At 41.2% G+C, this 23,734-nt stretch overlaps 1 protein-coding gene across 1 annotated transcript in view; it reads right to left on the bottom strand.

The window, feature by feature from the left end:
• Nucleotides 1-7,528: 7,528 nt before the first annotated feature.
• The window catches only part of mymx (myomixer), an 87,199-nt gene continuing 70,993 nt past the window's right edge, over nt 7,529-23,734 (bottom strand). The window contains exons 13-17 of the mRNA XM_029701881.1: nt 20,486-20,572; nt 19,691-19,868; nt 19,287-19,496; nt 9,104-9,283; nt 7,529-8,195 (exon numbers count right to left, since the gene is read on the bottom strand). Coding sequence (XP_029557741.1) covers nt 7,816-8,195; nt 9,104-9,283; nt 19,287-19,496; nt 19,691-19,868; nt 20,486-20,572 — 1,035 coding nt within the window. The 3' untranslated portion in view covers nt 7,529-7,815. The remainder of the gene's footprint in view (nt 8,196-9,103; nt 9,284-19,286; nt 19,497-19,690; nt 19,869-20,485; nt 20,573-23,734) is intronic.

Raw genomic sequence — 23,734 nt, 5'->3', positions numbered from 1 at the left:
GGTCAATAGTGAGTTAATAGCATGGTCAGTAGTGAGTGAATAGCATTGTCAATAGTGAGTGAATAGTGAGTGAATAGCATGGTCAATAGTGAGTGAATAGCATGGTCAGTAGTGAGTGAATAGTGAGTGAATAGCATGGTCAGTAGTGAGTGAATAGTGAGTGAATAGCATGGTCAGTAGTGAGTGAATAGCATGGTCAGTAGTGAGTGAATAGCAAGTGAATAGTGAGTAAATAGCATGGTCAGTAGTGAGTGAATAGTGAGTGAATAGCACGGTCAGTAGTGAGTGAATAGCACGGTCAGTAGTGAGTGAATAGCGTGGTCAGTAGTGAGTCAATAGTGAGTGAATAGCATGGTCAGTAGTGAGTGAATAGCATGGTCAGTAGTGAGTGAATAGCAAGGTCAATAGTGAGTGAATAGCATGGTCAGTAGTGAGTGAATAGCATGGTCAATAGTGAGTGAATAGCATGGTCAGTAGTGAGTGAATAGCATGGTCAATAGTGAGTGAATAGCATGGTCAGTAGTGAGTGAATAGCATGGTCAGTAGTGAGTGAATAGCATGGTCAGTAGTGAGTGAATAGCATGGTCAATAGTGAGTGAATAGCATTGGTCAGTAGTGAGTGAATAGCGTGGTCAGTAGTGAGTGAATAGCATGGTCAGTAGTGAGTGAATAGCATGGTCAGTAGTGAGTGAATAGCATGGTCAGAAGTGAGTGAATAGCATGGTCAGTAGTGAGTGAATAGCATGGTCAGTAGTGAGTGAATAGTGAATGAATAGCATGGCCAGTACTGAGTGAATAGCATGGTCAGTAGTGAGTAAATAGCATGGTCAGTAGTGAGTGAATAGCGAGCGAATAGCATGGTCAGTAGTGAGTGAATAGCATGGTCAGTAGTGAGCAAATAGCATGGTCAGTAGTGACCGAATAGCATGGTCAGTGAGTGAATAGCATGGTCAGCAGTGAGTGAATAGTGAATGAATAGCATGTTCAGTAGTGAGTGAATAGCATGGTCAGTAGTGAGTGAATAGCATGGTCAGTAGTGAGTGAATAGCATGGTCAGTAGTGAGTGAATAGCATGGTCAGAAGTGAGTGAATAGCATGGTCAGTAGTGAGTGAATAGCATGGTCAGTAGTGAGTGAATAGTGAATGAATAGCATGGCCAGTACTGAGTGAATAGCATGGTCAGTAGTGAGCGAATAGCATGGTCAGTAGTGAGTGAATAGCATGGTCAGTAGTGAGTGAATAGTGAGTGAATAGCATGGTCAGTAGTGAGTGAATTGTGAGTAAATAGCATGGTCAGTAGTGAGTGAATAGCACGGTCAGCAGTGAGTGAATGGTGAGTGAATAGCACGGTCAGTAGTGAGTGAATAGCATGGTGAATACTGAGTGAATAGTGAGTGAATAGCATGGTCAGTAGTGAGTGAATAGTGAGTGAATAGCATGTTCAGTAGTGAGTGAATATTGAATTAATAGCATGGTCAGTAGTGAGTGAATAGTGAGTGAATAGCATGGTCAGTAGTGAGTGAATAGCATGGTCAGTAGTGAGTGAATAGCATGGTCAGTAGTGAGTGAATAGTGAATGAATAGCATGGTCAGCAGTGAGTGAATAGCATGGTCAGTAGTGAGTGAATAGCATGGTCAGTAGTGAGTGAATAGCATGGTGAATAGCATGGTCAGTAGTGAGTGAATAGCATGGTCAGTAGTGAGTGAATAGCATGGTCAGTAGTGAGTGAATAGCATGGTCAGTAGTGAGTGAATAACATGGTCAGTAGTGAGTGAATAGTGAATGAATAGCATGGCCAGTACTGAGTGCATAGCATGGTCAGTAGTGAGTGAATAGCATGGTCAGTAGTGAGTGAATAGCATGGTCAGTAGTGAGTGAATAGTGAATGAATAGCATGGTCAGCATTGAGTGAATAGTGAATGAATAGCATGGTCAGCAGTGAGTGAATAGCATGTTCAGTAGTGAGTGAATAGTGAATGAATAGCATGGTCAGTAGTGAGTGAATAGCATGGTCAGTAGTGAGTGAATAGCATGGTCAATAGTGAGTGAATAGCATGGTCAGTAATGAGTGAATAGTGAGTGAATAGCATGGTCAGTAGTGAGTGAATAGTGAGTGAATAGCATGGTCAGTAGTGAATGAATAGCATGGTCAGTAGTGAGTGAATATCATGGTCAGTAGTGATTGAATAGTGAGTGAAAGCGTGGTCAGTGGTGGGTGAATAGCATGTTCAGTAGTGAGTGAATAGCATGGTCAGTAGTGAGTGAATAGTGAGTGAATAGCATGGTCAGCAGTGAGTATATTGCATGGTCAGCAGTGAGTGAATAGTGACTGAATAGCATGGTCAGTTGTGAGTGAATAGCATTGTCAGTAGTGAGTGAATAGCATGGTCAGTAGTGAGTGAATAGTGAATGAATAGCATGGCCAGTAGAGAGTGAATAGCATGGTCAGTAGTGAGTGAGTAGCGAGTGAATGGCATGGTCAGTAGTGAGTGAATGGCATGGTCAGTAGTGAGTGAATAGCATGGTCAGTAGTGAGTGAATAGTGAGTGAATAGCATGTTCAATAGTGTGTGAATAGCATGGTCAGTAGTGAGTGAGTAGTGAATGAATAGCATGGTCAGTAGTGAGTGAATAGTGAGTGAATAGCATGGTAATTAGTGAGTGAATAGCATGGTCAGTAGTGAGTGAATAGTGAGTGAATAGCATGTTCAATAGTGTGTGAATAGCATGGTCAGTAGTGAGTGAGTAGTGAATGAATAGCATGGTCAGTAGTGAGTGAATAGTGAGTGAATAGCATGGTAATTAGTGAGTGAATAGCATGGTCAGTAGTGAGTGAATAGTGAATGAATAGCATGGCCAGTAGAGAGTGAATAGCATGGTCAGTAATGAGTGAGTAGCGAGTGAATGGCATGGTCAGTAGTGAGTGAATGGCATGGTCAGTAGTGAGTGAATGGCATGGTCAGTAGTGAGTGAATTGCATGGTCAGTAGTGAGTGAATAGCATGTTCAGTAGTGAGTGAATAGCATGGTCAGTAGTGAGTGAGTAGTGAATGAATAGCATGGTCAGTAGTGAGTGAATAGCATGGTCAGTAGTGAGGGAATAGTGAGTGAATAGCATGGTCAGTAGTGAGTGAATAGCATGGTCAGTAGTGAGTGAATAGCATGGTCAGTAGTGAGTGAATAGCATGGTCAGAATCCTTATAGCGAGAACAGTGCATAAAAAGGGAATTAATTGTCATTAAAGTGCGCTTTACACGAGTTTGAATCAAATATTATTGGTCACATACACATGGTTAGCAGATGTTATTGGTCACGTACACATGGTTAGCAGGTGTTAATGCGAGTGTTGCGAAATGCTTGTGCTTCTAGTTCCGACCATGCAGTAATATATAACAAGTAATCTAACAATTTCACAACAACTACCTTATACACAGAAGTGTAAAGGAATTAATAAGAATATGCACATAAAAATATATGGATGAGCGATGGCTGAACGGCATAGGCAAGATGCAGGAGATGGTATGAAATACAGTATATACATATGAGATGAGTAATGTAGGGTATGTAAACATTATATGAAGTGGCATTGTTTAAGTGACTAGTGATACATTTATTACATCCAAATGGTAATTATTAAAGTGGCTAGAGATTGAGTCAGTATGTTGGCAGCAGGGTGAACAGGCGGTGGCTCGGGTGGTTGTTGTCCTTGATGATCTTTTTGGCCTTCCTGTGACATCGGGTGGTGTAGGTGTCCTGGAGGGCAGGTAGTTTGCCCCCGGTTATGCGTTGTGCAGACCTCACTACCCTTTGAATAGCCTTATGGTTGAGGGCGGTGCAGTTGCCTTACCAGGCACTTATACAGCCCGACAGGATGCTCTCGATTATGCATCTGTAAAAGTCTGAGTGTTTTTGGTGACATGCCGAATTTCTTCAGCCTCCTGAGGTGTCTGTGTTGGTGGACCATTTCAGTTTGTTCGTGATGTGTACGCCGAGGAACTTAAAACTTTCCACCTTCTCCACTACTGTCCCTTCGATGTGGATAGGGGCGTGCTCCTTCTGCTGTTTCCTCAAGTCCACGATCATCTCCTTTGTTTTGTTGACGTTGAGTGTGAGGTTATTTTCCTGACACCACACTCCGAGTGCCCTCACCTCCTCCCTGTAGGCCGTCTCTTCATTGTTGGTAATCAAGCCTACCACTGTTGTGTCATCTGCAAACTTGATGATTGAGTTGGAGGCGTGCATGGCCACGCAGTTGTGGGTGAACAGGGAGTACAGGAGGGGGCTGAGCACACACCCTTGTGGGGCCCCAGTGTTGAGGATTAGCGGGGTGAAGATGATGTTTCCTACCCTCCCCACCTGGGGGCGGCCCGTCAAAGTCCAGGACCCAGTTGCACAGGGCGGGGTCGAGACCATTATTGATGTGTGTATGTATATATATTTATTTATTTATTTATTTATTAGTGGCCACTATACAGGACCAGTCAACAGTTTGGACACACCTACTCTTTCCAGGGTTCTTCTTTATTTTTACTATTTTCTACATTGTAGAAATCAAAACTATGATATAACATCTATGGAATCAAGTATTTTGGCTAAAATGTCCTGGTACTGGATAAAGTTCATGATGCCGTTGACTGGGGCCCCGGACCAGTGGAAGGTGAATAGCCCCATAACATTAAAGATCCACCACCATGTTCTACAGTAGCTATGGGCTTCTTTTGCTCCACTGGTCCTGGGGTCTTGTTAAGGTCAACGCCATCACTGGTCCTGGGGCCTTGTTAAGGTCAATGGCATCACTGGTCCTGGGGCCTTGTTAAGGTCAATGGCATCATGAACTTTATCCAGTACCAGGACATTTTAGCCAAAAAACTGGTTGCCTCTGCACACATCAAAATCAACATTTGGCAATGGCCATCTCAGTCCCTGGACTGAAAACCCATTGAACTGGTGGTTTGAATAGAGGAGGGCATTCCATAATCGCAGAAGAAGGATATAGGGTCTGGAAGGATTCTGTATGGATGAATGGTCTACGATCTCTCCAACTGTCACGACTTCTATCGAAGTCGATGCCTCTCCTTGTTCGGGCAGTGTTCGGCGGGTCGACCGCCGGTCTTCTAGCCATCGCCGATCCATTTTCCATTTGTTTTGTCTCATTTTCACACACACCTGGTTCTCATTTCCCTCATTATGTGTTGTGTATTTAACCCTCTGTTTTCCCCCTATGTCTTTGTGTGGTATTGTTTATTCTGTGTTCATATATGCGCACGTCAGGCTGGTTTGCGCTGGGTTATGTTCAACCCGTATTTTGTATTTCATGTTCGTTTGTGCCGTGTGTTTTTGTTTCGCCAAAATAAAAGGCTCCGTGTTGCTACCAACTATCTGCTCTCCTGCGCCTGACTTTCCTACAGTTCTTAACGCATACCTTGACACCAACCAATAAAGCATTTTAGAAAATGACTCATTGCCGTTATCCTCACAAGGTGAGGTATTGAAAGGCAATATGTATGTTTTGGCAATATTTTCATTAAGTCATGCCAATAAAGTAATTTGAATTTAATTGAAATGTACTGAAAACAGGGGTATCAATCATTTTCACCTTTTTACGAAAGAAATACTACTTTAAGCCCCTTCTGCAGAGATCCTTAAAAGGTTTTTAAACTAAATCTCTTTATCTGAGCAGTTGTATTAGTATAAAAAAAATAATTTCCCTATTTTTTTATTTTTTTTTGCATACAATCTAGCTCAGTATTTGAATTGTTTTATGCAGTCATTATTGCTCATCTTTATCAAGAGTGTCAATCAATTTGGGGCCCACTATTATCCAGGACACACAGCTTGTTTTACGTGTATTTTTACGACTTTTTGGGGAGTAAACATTTATTCCCTTTCAAAATCTTTTTCCCTAAACCCTAACCTAAACCTAACCCTGAATCTAACCTTAACCCTAACCTAAACCTAACCCTGAATCTAACCTTAACCCAACTCCTAACCCTGAATCTAACCTTAACCCTCACCTAAACCTGAATCTAACCTTAACCTAAACCTAACTTCTAACCCTGAATCTAACCTTAACCCTAACCTAAACCTAACTCCTAACCCTTAACCCTAACTCCTAACCCTGAATCTAACCTTAACCCTAACTACTAACCCTGAATCTAACCTTAACCCCAATCCCTAAACCTTAACCCTAACTTCTAACCCTGAATCTAACCTTAACCTAAACCTAACTCCTAACCCTGAATCTAACCTTAACCCCAATCCCTATACCCAACCCTTAAGCCTGAAATTGCATTTTAACAAATAAAAAAAGTTTGCTGTATTATCAAATCCAATTTTATTGGTCACATACACATGTTTAGCAGGTGTTATTGTGGGTGTAGCGAAATGCTTGTCTCAGTACTGTGAAAAACTCCAGGGATGGATTACCGAACGGGCACAGCAGAGCATGGGCCACCAACCTCCAGGGGGCACCAACCTCCAGGGGGGCCACCAACCTCCAGGGGGGCCACCAACCTCGAGGGGGGCCGACCAACCTCGAGGGGGCCACCAACCTCCAGGGGGCCACCAACCTCCAGGGGGCCACCAACCTCCAGGGGGCCTCAACCTCCAGGGGGCCTCAACCTCCAAGGGGCCCAACCTCCAGGGGGCCACCAACCTCCAGGGGGCCACCAACCTCCAGGGGGCCACCAACCTCCAGGGGGCCACCAACCTCCAGGGGGCCTCAACCTCCAGGGGCCTCAACCTCCAGGGGGCCCCAACCCAAAAATAAATAATAATATGATATAAGCAATGGCGAATTGCAGGAAATCAGCAAGATAATATACAAGGCAGTAAAAACACAGCAGTCCACATGATGCGAAACACAGGTCAACCAACAGAAGGATGATTAGTCTCAATAAGATATCAAATCTATCACCATGTAGTACAGAAACCTCACACATCCTAAACTACCAGCACACATGGATGGTTCAGACACACATCCTAAACTACCAGCACACATGGATGGTTCAAACACACATCCTAAACTACCAGCACACATGGATGGTTCAAACACACATCCTAAACTACCAGAACACATGGATGGTTCAAACACACATCCTAAACTACCAGCACACATGGATGGTTCAAACACACATCCTAAACTACCAGCACACATGGATGGTTCAAACACACATCCTAAACTACCAGCACACATGGATGGTTCAAACACACATCCTAAACTACCAGAACACATGGATGGTTCAAACACACATCCTAAACTACCAGCACACATGGATGGTTCAAACACACATCCTAAACTACCAGCACACATGGATGGTTCAAACACACATCCTAAACTACCAGCACACATGGATGGTTCAAACACACATCTTAAACTACCAGCACACATGGATGGTTCAAACACACATCCTAAACTACCAGCACACATGGATGGTTCAAACACACATAGATTAGCTACTGTATGTATCAGGTATCATTTAAGAGCACCACACATTAATACACAAAGCCTGCTTGATTTCCAATCCTTATTGAGTAAAAATACTGAGTACAGCAGCCCTCACATAGCAAACTCAAGACAACAGAGTTCAGACGTGCTGCGATGACGATAACTTCAGTCCATTATAACTCAGCTGAAGGACAAGAAAGGACTGTAAAGTAAAAAGGACTCCATAAATATCAAATCAAATTTTATTTGTCACATGCGCTAAATACAACAGTGAAATGCTTACTAACAAGCCCTTAACCGACAATGATGCAGTTTTAAGAAAATACCAAAAGAAAAGTACGAGAAATATGTGATTGATTGATAACAGCTTCAGTCTTTCTTCCCAAAGAACTTGTTGAAGACAGACTTCTTGCGTGGCGGAGGCAGACTGGTGCAGGCCCTCAGAGATGGTTCCTGGTCCTGGTGGTACATAGCTTGGTGCTGGTGACGCTGCCTTCTTGAATTAGAGTCCTGGTGATATGAGTGGTGCTGCCATCCATCCAGCAGGGGGCGCTGTGGGTCAGTGTGACCGGTGATAGATGGGCCACTACCATCACAACTGAGAGTGGGAGAAGCTGCAGACTGCTTGTTTCCTATAATCAGAGTCACTGAGTAGTTTGACCCACAGCCCAGACCCCGGCCCACTGATCCGTAGTCCTGGCCTCGGCCTCCTGGGGGCAGCAACGCTGGTTTAATCTTCTGGTACCTTGCTGAGAGAGAAGAACATGTACATAAATACCAGACATATTCTTTTTCCATTCAAGGCCCAGCATAGTTAAAGGTGCTCCGGTCTGAGAGCGCTATTGGGCTGAGCAGTGAGTGGTCAGTGTGTGTATCTGAGTTGAAGCAGTGAGTGGTCTGTGTGTGTATCTGAGTTGAAGCAGTGAGTGGTCTAGGTGGGTAGTGAAAGTGGGGTGGTCAGTGTGTAAAACTAGGTGGGTAGTATTAGTGGGGTGGTCAGTGTGTTAAACTAGGTGGGTAGTAATAGTGGGGTGGTCAGTGTGTTAAACTAGGTGGGTAGTGATAGTGGGGTGGTCAGTGTGTTAAACTAGTTGGGGTAGTATTAGTGGGATGGTCAGTGTTAAACTACGTGGGTAGTGATAGTGGGGTGGTCAGTGTGTTAAACTAGGTGGGTAGTGATAGTGGGGTGGTCAATGTGTTAAACTAGGTGGGGTAGTATTAGTGGGGTGGTCAGTGTGTTAAACTAGGTGGGTAGTGATAGTGAATTGGTCAGTGTGTTAAACTAGGTGGGTAGTGATAGTGGGGTGGTCAGTGTGTTAAACTAGGTGGGTAGTGATAGTGAGGTGGTCAGTGTGTTAAACTAGGTGGGTAGTGATAGTGGGGTGGTCAGTGTGTTAAACTAGGTGGGTAGTGATAGTGGGGTGGTCAGTGTGTTAAACTAGGTGGGTTGTGATAGTGGGGTGGTCAGTGTGTTAAACTAGGTGGGTAGTGATAGTGAGGTGGTCAGTGTGTTAAACTAGGTGGGTAGTGATAGTGAGGTGGTCAGTGTGTTAAACTAGGGGGCAGGTATTAGTGAGGTGGTCAGTGTGTTAAACTAGGGGGCAGGTATTAGTGAGGTGATGGGAACTTGCATTAGTGTCAGTGACGTGTTACTTACCTGAGGTAAATGACTGACACTTGTTCACTTGACTGAGCCGGTCCAGACCACCTCTATAGACAGAGGAGAAAGGAGGGGAGATGGAGGAGTGGAGGGAGAATGGAGGGATGGAAGAGGAGGAAGGACTGTTCTCTCTGGAACTACCACACAGTTTCTGTCTCACAGAGTCATAGCTATCTTCTAGGGAGGGGGGAGAGAGAGACGGGGGGGAGAGAGACAAATGGGAGAGAGAGAGAGACAGAGGGGGGAGAGAGAGGCAGAGGGGGGAGAGAGAGAGACAGATGGGGGGAGAGAGAGGCAGAGGGGGGAGAGAGATGGGGGAGAGAGAGACAGGCGGGAGAGAGAGAGGCAGAGGGGGGAGAGAGAGGCAGAGGGGGAGAGAGAGGCAGAGGGGGGAGAGAGAGAGGCAGGGGGGAGAGAGAGACGGGGAGAGAGAGAGAGACATGGTGGAGAGAAAAGGAGTGAGATGGGAAAGAGACAGAGGGAGGAGAGGGAGAGAGGAGGGGGAGAGAGACAGGGAGCGGGACGGGAAGGAGAGAGACAGAGAGAGACGGAGAGGGGGGGAGGGAGTTTGGAACAGGCGAGAGAGATTGGGGGAGCGAGCGAGACAGTGAGGAGAGAGACAGAGGGAGGAGAGGGAGAGAGGAGTGGGAGAGAGACAGGGAGCGGGACAGGGTGAGAGAGAGAGGAGAGCGACAAAGAGGGGAGAGAAGTGGGAGAGGGACAGAGGGAGGAGAGGGAGGGGAGCGATGGATGGTGAGAGAGAGGGAGAGAGAGAGAGAAAATAAAAATGTTGGCATCATTTGTAATTAAGCCCCAAAACATCCCTGCAGTTCAAAGCAGTGGAAACCCAAGAGCTGAACCCTGAAAAGAGTCCTGAATGTCAGCTACGAAACATACAGATCCTAACCAGGCTCAGCGACCACCAATTGGGTAAAAAGGGAGACACAAAAAGACATGGCTACCCAAAGAGGAGCATCTATGTGGTCACTGCAATACAGGGGATAAAATTATAAAAAACTAAAAGTTAAAATTGAACTAGGGCGAGAGCCCCAGCCTCATATGGACACATTGATACACTGTGATCCATTGGAGGCTACAGACATGACAGCATATAACTCAGAGATAGCCTATAGGTCAATGCAGCAGTACACCTATAACTCAGAGATAGCCTATAGGTCAATGCAGCAGTAGACCTATAACTACCATATAACTCAGAGATAGCCTATAGTCCAATGCAGCAGTAGGTCTATAACTACCATATAACTCAGAGATAGCCTATAGGCCAATGCAGCAGTAGGTCTATAACTACCATATAACTCAGAGATAGCCTATAGATCAATACAGCAGTAGGTCTATAACTACCATATAACTCAGAGATAGCCTATAGGTCAATGCAGCAGTAGGTCTATAACTCAGAGATAGCCTATAGGTCAATGCAGCAGTACACCTATAACTCAGAGATACCCTATAGGTCAATGCAGCAGTAGGTCTATAACTACCATATAACTCAGAGATAGCCTATAGGCCAATGCAGCAGTAGACATATAACTCAGAGATAGCCAGTAGGTCAATGCAGCAGTACACCTATAACACAGAGATGGCCTATAGGTCAAATCAGCAGTAGGTCTATAACTCAGAGATAGCCTATAGGTCAATGCAGCAGTAGGTCTATAACTCAGAGATAGCCAGTAGGTCAATGCAGCAGTACACCTATAACTCAGAGATAGCCAGTAGGCCAATGCAGCAGTAGACCGAAAACTCAGAGATAGCCTATAGGTCAGTGCAGCAGTAGGTCTATAACTACCATATAACTCAGAGATAGCCTATAGGCCAGTGCAGCAGTAGGTCTATAACTACCATATAACTCAGAGATAGCCTATAGGTCAATGTAGCAGTAGGTCTATAACTCAGAGATAGCCTATAGGTCAATGTAGCAGTAGGTCTATAACTCAGAGATAGCCTATAGGCCAGTGCAGCAATAGGTCTATAACTACTATATAACTCAGAGATAGCCTATAGGTCAATGCAGCAGTAGACCTATAACTCAGAGATAGCCTATAGGCCAGTGCAGCAGTAGGCCTATAACTTCTATCGTTAACTAAGTAAAAGACATATGCCTAAAGCCGACAAACAAAAACAGTAAAAAATGTCCTGATGAAAAATCTGGTTCTTTTAATCACATTCATCTCTCTTCTCCGTCTGTCCGCCTCCCTTTCTATCTGTCTAGACTTGAGCTATTGCTAGTGAAGTGCAACATTGTATCAAATCATCGACTGGATCTGTCCAGAAGCTGTTGCTAGCAAACTTGCAACGTTGTATCAACGAGCCTATTCCGGGCCCTCAGTTTCCCGGAGCTGTTTTTTATGATGTTTCTGTGTGGTTACAAGTGGTCTGCGTTTGTGAGGCTGGTTCTACGTACTGCCACATTCTCAATAATTATATTGGAGGCGGCTTATGGTAGAGAAATTAACATTAAATTATCTGGCATTCCCTGGTAGACATTCCTGCAGTCAGCATGCCAGTTGCATGCTACCTCAAAACTTGAGACATCTGTGTCAGTGTGTTGTGTGACAAAACTGCACATTTTAGAGTGGCCTTTTATGGTCCCCAGCATAAGGTGCACCTGTGTAATGATCATGCTGTTTAATCAGCTTCTTAATATCCCACACTTGTCAGGAGGATGGATTATCTTGGCAAAGGAGAAGTGATCACTAACAGGGATGTAAACAAATTTGTGCACAAAATGAGAGAGAAATTAACTTTTTGTGCGTATGGAACATTTCTGGGATCTTTTATTTCAGCTCATTAAACATGGGACCAACCCTATGTTGCGTTTATATTTTTCAGTATACAGTACCAGTCAAAAGTTTGGACACACCTACTCATTCCAGGGTTTTTCTTTATTTTTGACTCTTTTCTAAATTGTAAAAGACATCAAAACTATGAAATAACACATATGGAATTATGTTGTAACCCAAAAATATTTAATATCTGAGATTCTTCAAATAGCCACATTTTGCCTTGATGACAGTTTTGCACACGCTTGGCATTCTCTCAACCAGCTTCATGAGATAGTCACCTGGAATGCATTTCAATTAACAGGTGTGCCTGGTTAAAAGTTAATTTGTGGAATTTCTTTCCTTCTTAATGCGTTTGAGACAATCAGTTGTTTTGTGACAAGGTAGGGTTGGTATGCAGAAGATAGCCCTATTTGGTAAAAGACCAAGTCCATATTATGGCAAGAATGACAGTCCATCAATACTTTAAGACATGAAGATCAGTCAATCTGGAAAATTTCAAGAACTGAAGTGCAGTCACAAAAACCATCAAGCGCTATGATGAAACTGCCTCTCATTAGGACCGCCATCAGAAAGGAAGACCCAGAGTTGCCTCTGCTGCAGAGAATACGTTCATTAGAGTTACCTGCCTCAGAAATTGCAGCCCAAATAAATGCTTCACAGAGTTCAAGTAACAGACACATCTCAAAATCAACTGTTCAGAGGAGACTGCGTGAATCAGGCCTTCATGGTCGAATTGCTGCAAAGAAACCACTACTAAAGGACACCAATAATAAGACGAGAATTGTTGGGCCAAGAAACCCGATGTCATGACTGTCCACTAGAATCCAAAATAGATCAGATCAGGTTTGCAATGAATAACTTTAATCAGACCCCCTCTCACCCGTAGAGGTGGAAGGAAATGACTAGTGGGGATTAACAACTCACGTGCTGTTGTAAATCAAGGGAGAAGATCCAGGCCTGAACTCTCCAAATTCACTAAAGGAATGTGCTTTGTCTCAAGTGACCTTTTCCTGCTGAAAGTCTAACACGTTCAAAAGCAACTACTGGAACTAGATTTCTAACGTGGGAAATTGGCAGATGCCATCTATAGAACACTAATGTCATTTTGTTTGTTATTTTGTGATGTCATTAAAAATGTTATAAAGGAAATACTGTAACTTCGAAAGTATACCCACTACATATATGACTTTTCCATACTATGCGTTGTGCATATAATATAATGAAATATAATATGAAAAATGATAAGTGTTTTTGTTAAGAGAGGGATGTGATTTGAGAATCTATAAGAGATCATTGTTTTCCGCAACTTTGCACAGTGAGCAGTCACCGCCCTGTGGTGTGGTCCGAGAGCGTGTCAGCTTGCCGGAACTGCCCCTTTCAAGCAAAAGGTATACATGGTGGGTTAAGAAAAAAACACATTAGACCAGAAAAACAATGACGCTGCAGCTGCGCGTTTAAAGTGGTTTGAACTTTGACTCTCAACACAAGGTGGAGACGATAAACTCACCTCCTGGACAATCTCTGGTACAGCTGATTAGCTGTCCTAAATAAAGTATCTTCAAAAGCAAATTTAAGTAGGACTATCCCTTTACTCTGCTCAAACCATCGTGTTACGCGACTCTCATCACCACACTGCAGAACCATTGATACGGCTAGCTAGCCTATCTTTGAAGAAGCATCTTCAAGAGCGAATTGGAAGGAAAATCAACTCTGTAGTTCTGCTCAGGACTCCACGACAAGTCACCGGATACCAGACAACTACGAAGAAGGACAACAGTAGAGGACTTATTGGACCCATTCCGGACAATCAGAGCCTTACAAGCGTACCGCAAAAAGGCCCAGCCCCCTTTCCAAGTCTGCCCTGTTCACCGAGAGACCCCCTGCGGACCCAGGCATTTCACGTAAATACATTCATGATTTCTTACTCAAAGCGGGTTGCAGTTTGTGTGCAAAGTATATGGTGACAGTGGCCAGCTGTCTACACAGTTCTGATAAGCTCCTGCTGTTCATTCAGACCATAGGAACTTGGAAGTAGCTGTCACTGAGTGCTTCTCTGGGTCCACCTAGTGGTAACGTCTATACATGCACTTTCGCCGTTTGACATGACATCAAACAACTATTCTACAAAGCAGTGGTTCCCAAACTTTTTTTAACCCTGGCACACGTTGATGTGATACAAAATTCTGCGGCACACCTAAAATGTAATTATTTATTTGTTGGTAATGACCTCCATCTCATCTGATCCATACTGCAAACAATCAATTTTCTGTGATTTTTTCTTTTGCACATTAAACAGCGTTTATGTTGAAATTGTCATAGTATTGATAGTTACTCACAATGGTTAATTTGTGTGTACCACTTTAAGAGCGTCCCAGGAATCTGTGCCAGAAAGAAGAAAATGTAGCTCCTGTAAAATATGTTTTTAGATTTTAACGGGTTGGGAAACAGACGATCTGTGTTCTGCATTGTAAAGGTGAGACTACAGACACTAACGGGTTGGGATACAGACGACCTGTGTTCTGCATTGTAAAGGTGAGACTACGGACACTAACGGGTTGGGATACAGACGACCTGTGTTCTGCATTGTAAAGGTACGACTACGGACACTAACGGGTTGGGATACAGACGACCTGTGTTCTGCATTGTAAAGGTACAACTACGGACACTACCGGGTTGGGATACAGACGACCTGTGTTCTGCATTGTAAAGGTGAGACTACGGACACTAACGGGTTGGGAAACAGACGACCTGTGTTCTGCATTGTAAAGGTGAGACTACGGACACTAACGGGTTGGGATACAGACGACCTGTGTTCTGCATTGTAAAGGTGAGACTACGGACACTAACGGGTTGGGATACAGACGACCTGTGTTCTGCATTGTAAAGGTACAACTACGGACACTACCGGGTTGGGATACAGACGACCTGTGTTCTGCATTGTAAAGGTGAGACTACGGACACTAACGGGTTGGGAAACAGACGACCTGTGTTCTGCATTGTAAAGGTGAGACTACGGACACTAACGGGTTGGGATACAGACGACCTGTGTTCTGCATTGTAAAGGTACAACTACGGACACTACCGGGTTGGGATACAGACGACCTGTGTTCTGCATTGTAAAGGTGAGACTACGGACACTACCGGGTTGGGATACAGACGACCTGTGTTCTGCATTGTAAAGGTGAGACTACGGACACAAAGCCATGCTCCGTTAGTTTCCATAGCAGAAGCTGTGGTATAGCTAAGCCCAGAGCCACATCTGAATAAATGACTCTGGTTTATTCTATCTTGTCTATGCTAATGGTTTTCACAGACAAAGTAAAGTGATACTGAAGACTTTGCTGGTGATGCGCGCCCCTCAAGTGATACACATGTAACAACAGCTTGAGCACACTGGACTGGAACCAACCATACAGATGGAACCATGTGTAGCCATTTAATGTATTATCTGACCAGCACTAGTGCTGCCAAGACAACATTACATGTGCATTCCACAGGTCACCTATATAAATCAGTGTTCCATAAAAAAAAGCAGATTAGGAAAAGTTTAACAGCACACCTGTACAGTAGTATAGTTATAGTGTATTAGAGTACCAGAATACCAGTAGTATATCGATAATGTATTAGAGTACCAGAGGACCCGTAGTATAGTTATAGTGTATTAGAGTACCAGAATAACAGTAGTATAGTGATAATGTATCAGAGTACCAGTAGTATGGTTATAGTGTATTAGAGTACAAATAGTATAGTGATAGTGTATTAGAGTACCATAATACCAGTAGTATAGTGATAACGTATTAGAGTACCAGTAGTATAGTGATAGTGTATAAGAGTACCAGTAGTATAGTGATAATGTATTAGAGTACCAGAATACCAGTAGTATAGTGATAATGTATTAGAGTACCAGTAGTATAGTAATAGTGTATTAGCGTGCCAGTAGTATAGTGATGATGTATTATAGTAACAGTAGTATAGTGATAATGTGTTAGAGTACCAGAATACCAGTAGTATAGTGATAATGTATTAGACTGCCAGTAATATAGTGATAGTGTATTATAGTACCAGAATACCAGTAGTATAGTGATAATGTATTTGAGTACCAGTATACCATTAGTATAGTGATAGTGTATTAGAGTACCGGTAGTATAGTGATAGTGTATTAGAGTACTAGAATACCAGTAGTATAGTGATAATGTATTATAGTACCAGAGTACAGGTGGTATAGTTATAGTGTATTCGAGTACCAGTAGTATAGTGATAATGTATTAGAGTACCAGAGTACCAGTAGTATAGTGATAGTGTATTAGAGTACCAGTAGTATAGTGATAATGTATTAGAGCACCGGTAGTACAGTGATAGTGTATTAGAGTACCAGAGTACCAGTTCTATAGTGATGGTGTATTACAGTACCAGAATACCGGTAGTATAGTGATAGTGTATTAGAGTACCAGAGTACCAGTAGTATAGTGATAGTGTATTAGAGTACCAGAGTACCAGTAGTATAGCGATACTGTATTAGAGTACCAGAGTGCCAGTAGTATAGTGATAGTGTATTAGAGTACCAGAGTACCAGTAGTATAGTGATAGTGTATTGGAGTTCCAGAATACCAGTGGTATAGTGATAATGTATTAGAGTACCAGAGTACAAGTAGTATAGTGATAATGTATTAGAGTACCAGTAGTATAGTGATAGTGTATTAGAGTACCAGAGTACCGGTAGTATAGTGATAATGTTTTTAAGTACCAGTAGTATAGTGATAATGTACTGGAGTACCGGTAGTATAGTGATAGTGTATTAGAGTACCAGAGTGCCAGTAGTATAGTGACAATGTTATAGAGTACCGGTAGTATAGTGATACTGTATTAGAGTACCAGTAATATAGTGATAGTGTATTAGAGTACCAGAGTACCAGTAGTATAGTGATGGTGTATTAGAGTACCAGAATACCGGTAGTATAGTGATAGTGTATTAGAGTACCAAAGTACCAGTAGTATAGTGATAGTGTATTAGAGTGCCAGAGTACCAGTAGTATAGCAATAATGTATTTGAGTACCAGAGTGACAGTAGTATAGTGATAGTGTATTAGAGTACCAGAGGACCAGTAGTATAGTGATAATGTATCAGAGTACCGGTAGTATAGTGATAGTGTATTACAGTACCTGAATACCAGTAGCAGAGTGATAGTGTATTAGAGTACCAGTAGTATAGTGATAGTGTGATAGATTACCATAATGCCAGTAGTATAGTGATAATGTATTAGAGTACCAGTAGTATAGTAATAGTGTATTAGAGTACCAGTAGTATAGTGATAATGTATTATAGTACCAGTAGTATAGTGATAGTGTATTAGAGTACCAGAGTACCAGTGCTATAGTGATAGTGTATTAGAGTACCAGTAGTATAGTGATAGTGTATTAGAGTACCAGAATACCGGTAGTATAGTGATAGTGTATTAGTGTACCAAAGTACCAGTAGTATAGTGATAGTGTATTAGAGTGCCAGAGTACCAGTAGTATAGCAATAATGTATTTGACTACCAGAGTGACAGTAGTATAGTGATAGTGTATTAGAGTACCAGAGGACCAGTAGTATAGTGATAATGTATCAGAGTACCGGTAGTATAGTGATAGTGTATTACAGTACCTGATTACCAGTAGCAGAGTGATAATGTATTAGAGTACCAGAGTACCAGTAGTATAGTGATAGTGTATTCGAGTACCAGTAGTATAGTGATAGTGTATTAGAGTACCAGTAGTATAGTGATAGTGTATTAGAGTACCAAAGTACCAGTAGTATAGTGATAGTGTATTAGAGTACCAGAGGACCAGTAGTATAGTGATAATGTATCAGAGTACCGGTAGTATAGTGATAGTGTATTACAGTACCTGAATACCAGTAGCAGAGTGATAGTGTATTAGAGTACCAGTAGTATAGTGATAGTGTGATAGATTACCATAATGCCAGTAGTATAGTGATAATGTATTAGAGTACCAGTAGTATAGGTATAGTGTATTAGAGTACCAGTAGTATAGTGATAATGTATTATAGTACCAGTAGTATAGTGATAGTGTATTAGAGTACCAGAGTACCAGTGCTATAGTGATAGTGTATCAGAGTACCAGTAGTATAGTGACAGTGTATTAGAGTACCAGAATACCGGTAGTATAGTGATAGTGTATTAGAGTACCAAAGTACCAGTAGTATAGTGATTGTGTATTAGAGTGCCAGAGTACCAGTAGTATAGCAATAATGTATTTGAGTACCAGAGTGACAGTAGTATAGTGATAGTGTATTAGAGTACCAGAGGACCAGTAGTATAGTGATAATGTATTAGAGTACCAGTAGTATAGTAATAGTGTATTAGAGTACCAGTAGTATAGTGATAATGTATTATAGTGCCAGTAGTATAGTGATAGTGTATTAGAGTACCAGAGTACCAGTGCTATAGTGATAGTGTATTAGAGTACCAGTAGTATAGTGATAGTGTATTAGAGTACCAGAATACCGGTAGTATAGTGATAGTGTATTAGAGTACCAAAGTACCAGTAGTATAGTGATAGTGTATTAGAGTGCCAGAGTACCAGTAGTGTAGCAATAATGTATTTGAGTACCAGAGTGACAGTAGTATAGTGATAGTGTATTAGAGTACCAGAGGACCAGTAGTATAGTGATAATGTATCAGAGTACCGGTAGTATAGTGATAGTGTATTACAGTACCTGAATACCAGTAGCAGAGTGATAATTTATTAGAGTACCAGAGTACCAGTAGTATAGTGATAGTGTATTCGAGTACCAGTAGTATAGTGATAGTGTATTAGAGTACCCGTAGTATAGTAATAGTGTATTAGAGTACCAGTAGTATAGTGATAATGTATTATAGTACCAGTAGTATAGTGATAGTATATTAGAGTACCAGAGTACCAGTGCTATAGTGATAGTGTATTAGAGTACCAGTAGTATAGTGATAGTGTATTAGAGTACCAGAGTACCAGTAGTATCGTGATAGTGTATTAGAGTACCAGAGTAGCAGTAGCATAGTGATAGTGTATTAGAGTACCAGAGTACCAGTAGTATAGCGATAATGTATTAGAGTACCATAGTACCAGTAGTATAGTGATAGTGTATTAGAGTACCAGTAGTATAGTGATCGTGTATTAGAGTACCAGTAGTATAGTGATAATGTATTAGCGTACCAGTAGTATAGTGATAGTGTATTAGAGTACCAGTAGAATAGTGATAGTGTATTAGAGTACCAGTAGAATAGTGATAGTGTATTAGAGTTCCTGTTGTGTTCTTTAATCATCTATAAGTAATAAATAATCATTTGGATAAATCCTACTTTCGGTTGGTTCTGTATATCCCAGAGCCAGACTCTTACCACGAGGACCTGTACGTGATGCGGATGTTGGGTCCTGCTGTTTCTCTGGGATCTGACGGTGAGTCTCTCGGGTCAGGACCACTCTCTCCTTGGCTCTGGCTGTCCCTGTGTGGGTACTTGGTGAGAGGAAAGAGGTGGTGAAGTGGACAGGGGGGTCCTGAACCAAGGGGTCGCTGGGTGACGTCATGGAGGAGACATGCTCACTGGGCACTACAGGAAACACACAGATACACAGACAAGAGATATAACATCTTCACCATCAATTATTTATAGTCAATGCATTGTTAAATACATAACAGGTGCATATATTAACTCTCTGTTCATTATGAGTATAATATTGCAGACTTTTTACTCAATAGTTGTGTTTACCCATAGAAACGAGATGCTGTATATTTTGTGTTTACCAGTGTTGGCTTGTATTTTCAGCATCCATTTCTTCATCATGAATCGGGTTGCTGTGTTGAGGAGGTACTCAGAGCCGTCTCTTAAGCGCAGACTGAAACACTGCGGTTTCTTAGTGTTCTCCGGGGCTGAGACACACTCTGCTCCCGTCAGGGTTAGAGACAGGACACACACACAGTTCTGGAGGACACAGGGACATTACTGGACTATTGTGTCCATTTGGGACTACTGAGAATACAATCGTCTTCTGAAACATTGTAGAAGAAATCACATTTCTGATCACTGTCAACTGGCGTCCCATCTCACAACACAAGGACAGGGACATTACTGGAATCATTAATAAACACATGGTTTATATGGATGTTTCAAGATATAACATTGAAGAGAAAACAAGACCATTAAAACCCATGTCTTATCCATCAGACAGCACGACTATGTTAGTGATGAGTGGGTCGACTCATAACCTGGGTTGATACATGTATGGTATAACCCACAGATAACACACTGACACATGTATGTTATAACCCACAGATAACACACTGACACATGTATGTTATAACCCACAGATAACACACTGACACATGTATGTTATAACCCACAGATAACACACTGACACATGTATGTTATAACCCACAGTTAACACACTGACACATGTATGTTATAATCCACAGATAACACACTGACACATGTATGTTATAACCCACAGATAACACACTGACACATGTATGAAAGACGACAAATACCAGCACCCCCTATTTGACCTTTTATGTCTGAACTAGAGTCCTGCCTCTTCTCACCCTCAGTGTGTCCTTGCTGTCTTGGTAGAAGCAGAGTGTCTGTTTGTAAAGCACTGCATGATGGGAGCTCCATGCTCGAGACCTGGCCTAGAACAGACAGACAGACAGACAGACAGACACATTAACTATCTGGAGACCTGACCTAGAACAGACAGACAGAGAGACACATTACCTATCTGGAGACCTGACCTAGAACAGACAGACAGACAGACAGACAGACAGACAGACAGACAGACAGACAGACAGACAGACAGACAGACAGACAGACAGACAGACACATTACCTATCTGGAGACCTGACCTAGAACAGACAGACAGACAGACAGACAGACAGACAGACAGACAGACAGACAGACAGACAGACAAACGTTGTAGTGTCTGTAGCATAGAGAGTAAACGTTGTAGTGTCTGTAGCATGGAGAGTAAACGTTGTAGTGTCTGTAGCATGGAGTGTAAACGTTGTAGTGTCTGTAGCATGGAGAGTAAACGTTGTAGTGTCTGTAGCATGGAGAGTAAACGTTGTAGTGTCTGTAGCATGGAGTGTAAACGTTGTAGTGTCTGTAGTATAGAGTGTAAACGTTGTAGTGTCTGTAGTATAGAGTGTAAATGTTGTAGTGTCTGTAGCATGGAGTGTAAACGTTGTAGTGTCTGTAGTATAGAGTGTAAACGTTGTAATGTCTGTAGTATAGAGTGTAAACGTTGTAGTGTCTGTAGCATGGAGAGTAAACGTTGTAGTGTCTGTAGCATAGAGTGTAAACGTTGTAGTGTCTGTAGCATAGAGTGTAAACGTTGTAGTGTCTGTAGCATAGAGTGTAAACATTGTAGTGTCTGTAGTATAGAGTATAATTTGTGTAGTGTCTGTAGTATAGAGTATAATTTGTGTAGTGTCTGTAGTATAGAGTATAATTTGTGTAGTGTCTGTAGTATAGAGTGTACATGGTGTAGTGTCTGTAGTATAGAGTATAATTTGTGTAGTGTCTGTAGTAAAGAGTGTACATGGTGTAGTGTCTGTAGCATGGAGTGTACATATAGTATAGATTGTAAAAGTAATATTGAGATGAAATATTGTAGTATAGAGTGTAAATGTACTATAGAGTGTAAATGTTGTATTATAGAGTGTAAATACGGTAGTATATAGCCTAAATGTTGTACTATAGAGTGTAAATACGGTAGTATATAGCCTAAATGTTGTACTATAGAGTGTAAATGTAGTATAGAGTGTAAATGTTGTAGTATGGAGTGTAAATATTGTAGTATAGAGTGTAAATGTACTATAGAGTGTAAATGTTGTATTGTAGAGTGTAAATACGGTAGTATAGCATTTAAATGTTGTATTATTGAGTGTAAATATTGTAGTATAGAGTGTAAATGTACTATAGAGGGTAAATGTTGTGTTATAGTGTAAATATGGTAGCATAGAGGCTAAATGTTGTACTATAGTGTGTACATGTATTATAGAGTGTAAATATGGTAGCATAGAGTGTAAATATAATATAGAGCAGGGCAGCTCAACCCTCTTCCTGGGTACATACTGTCCTGTAGGTTTACAGCCCAACCTTCTTCCTGGAGATCAACTGTCCAGTAGGTTTTCAGTCCAACCCTCTTCCTGGGGACCTACTCTCATAGAGTGTAACTGTAGTATAGAGTGTAACTGTAGTATAGAGTGTAACTGTTGTAATATCTGTAGTATAGTGTGTGAAAGTAGTACAGACTATAAATGTTGTAGTGTCTAGTACAGAGTGTAAACGTTGTACTATAAAGTGTACATGTGTTATAGAGTGTAAATGTTGTAGTGTATAGTGTAAATATTGTAGTACAGATTGTAAATGTAGTATAGAGTCTAAATGTTGGAGTGTAGACTGTAACTATTGGAGTGTAGACTGAAAATGTAGCATTGAGTGTAAATGTAGTATAGAGGATATATTTAGTATAGAGTGTGAATGTGGTACAGAGTGTAACTATAGTATAGAGTGTAAATATAGTATATAGTGTAAATGTAATATAGAGTGTAAATGTAGTACAGAGTGTAAATGTAATATAGAGTGTAAATGTAATATAGAGTGTAAATGTTAGACAGAGTGTAAATGTAATATAGAGTATAAATGTAGTATAGACTGTAAATGTAATATAGAGTGTAAATGTAATATAGAGTGTATATGTAATATAGAGTGTAAATATTGGACAGAGTGTAAATGTAATATAGAGTGTAAATGTAATATAGAGTGTAAATGTAATATAGAGTGTAAATGTAATATAGAGAGTAAATGTTGGACAGAGTGTAAATGTAATATAGAGTGTAAATGTAGTATAGAGTGTAAATGTAGAATAGAGTGTAATTGTAATGTAGAATGTAAATGTAATATAGAGTGTAAATGTAATATAGAGTGTAAATGTAATATAGAGTGTAAATGCTGGACATAGTGTAAATGTAATACAGATTGTAAATGTAATATAGAGTGTAAATGTTGGACAGAGTGTAAATGTAATATAGAGTGTAAATGTAATATAGAGTGTAAATGTAGTATAGAGTGTAAATGTAATATAGAGAGTAAATGTAATATAGAATGTAAATGTTGGACAGAGTGTATATTTTGGACAGAGTGTAAATGTAATATAGAATGTAAATGTAATCTATAGTGTAAATTTAGTACAGAGTGTAAATGTAATGTAGAGTGTGAATGTAATATAGAGTATAAATGTAATATAGAGTGTAAATGTTGGACAGAGTGTAAATGTAACATAGAGTGTAAATGTAATAGAGTGTAAATGTAATATAGAGTGCAAATGTAGTATAGAGTGTAAATGTAATATAGAGTGTAAATGTAGTATAGAGTGTAAATGTAATATAGAGTGCAAATGTAATATAGAGGGAAAATGTAATATAGAGTGTAAATGTTGGACAGAGTGGCAATGTAATATAGAGTGTAAATGTTGTATAGAGTGTAAATGTTGGACAGAGTGTAAATGTAATACAGAGTGTAAATGTAATATATAGTGCAAATGTTGTGTTATAGAGTGTAAATTAGGTAGCATAAAGTGTAAATATAATATAGAGCAGGGCAGCCCAACCCTCTTCCTGGAGATCTACTGTCCTGTAGGTTTTCAGCCCAACCCTCTTCCTGGAGATCTACTCTCCGGTAGGATTTCACTCCAACCCTCTTCCTGGAAATCAACTGCCCTGTAGGTTTTCACTCCAACCCTCTTCCTGGGGACCTACTGTCCTGTAGGTTTTCAGTCTGTTTTCAACAGG

Source organism: Salmo trutta, chromosome 2 (assembly GCF_901001165.1).
Source record: "Salmo trutta chromosome 2, fSalTru1.1, whole genome shotgun sequence".
Taxonomy (NCBI): domain Eukaryota; kingdom Metazoa; phylum Chordata; class Actinopteri; order Salmoniformes; family Salmonidae; genus Salmo; species Salmo trutta.
The sequence above is the reverse complement of the archived record's forward strand: the minus strand, read 5'-3'. Positions and strand labels throughout refer to the sequence as shown.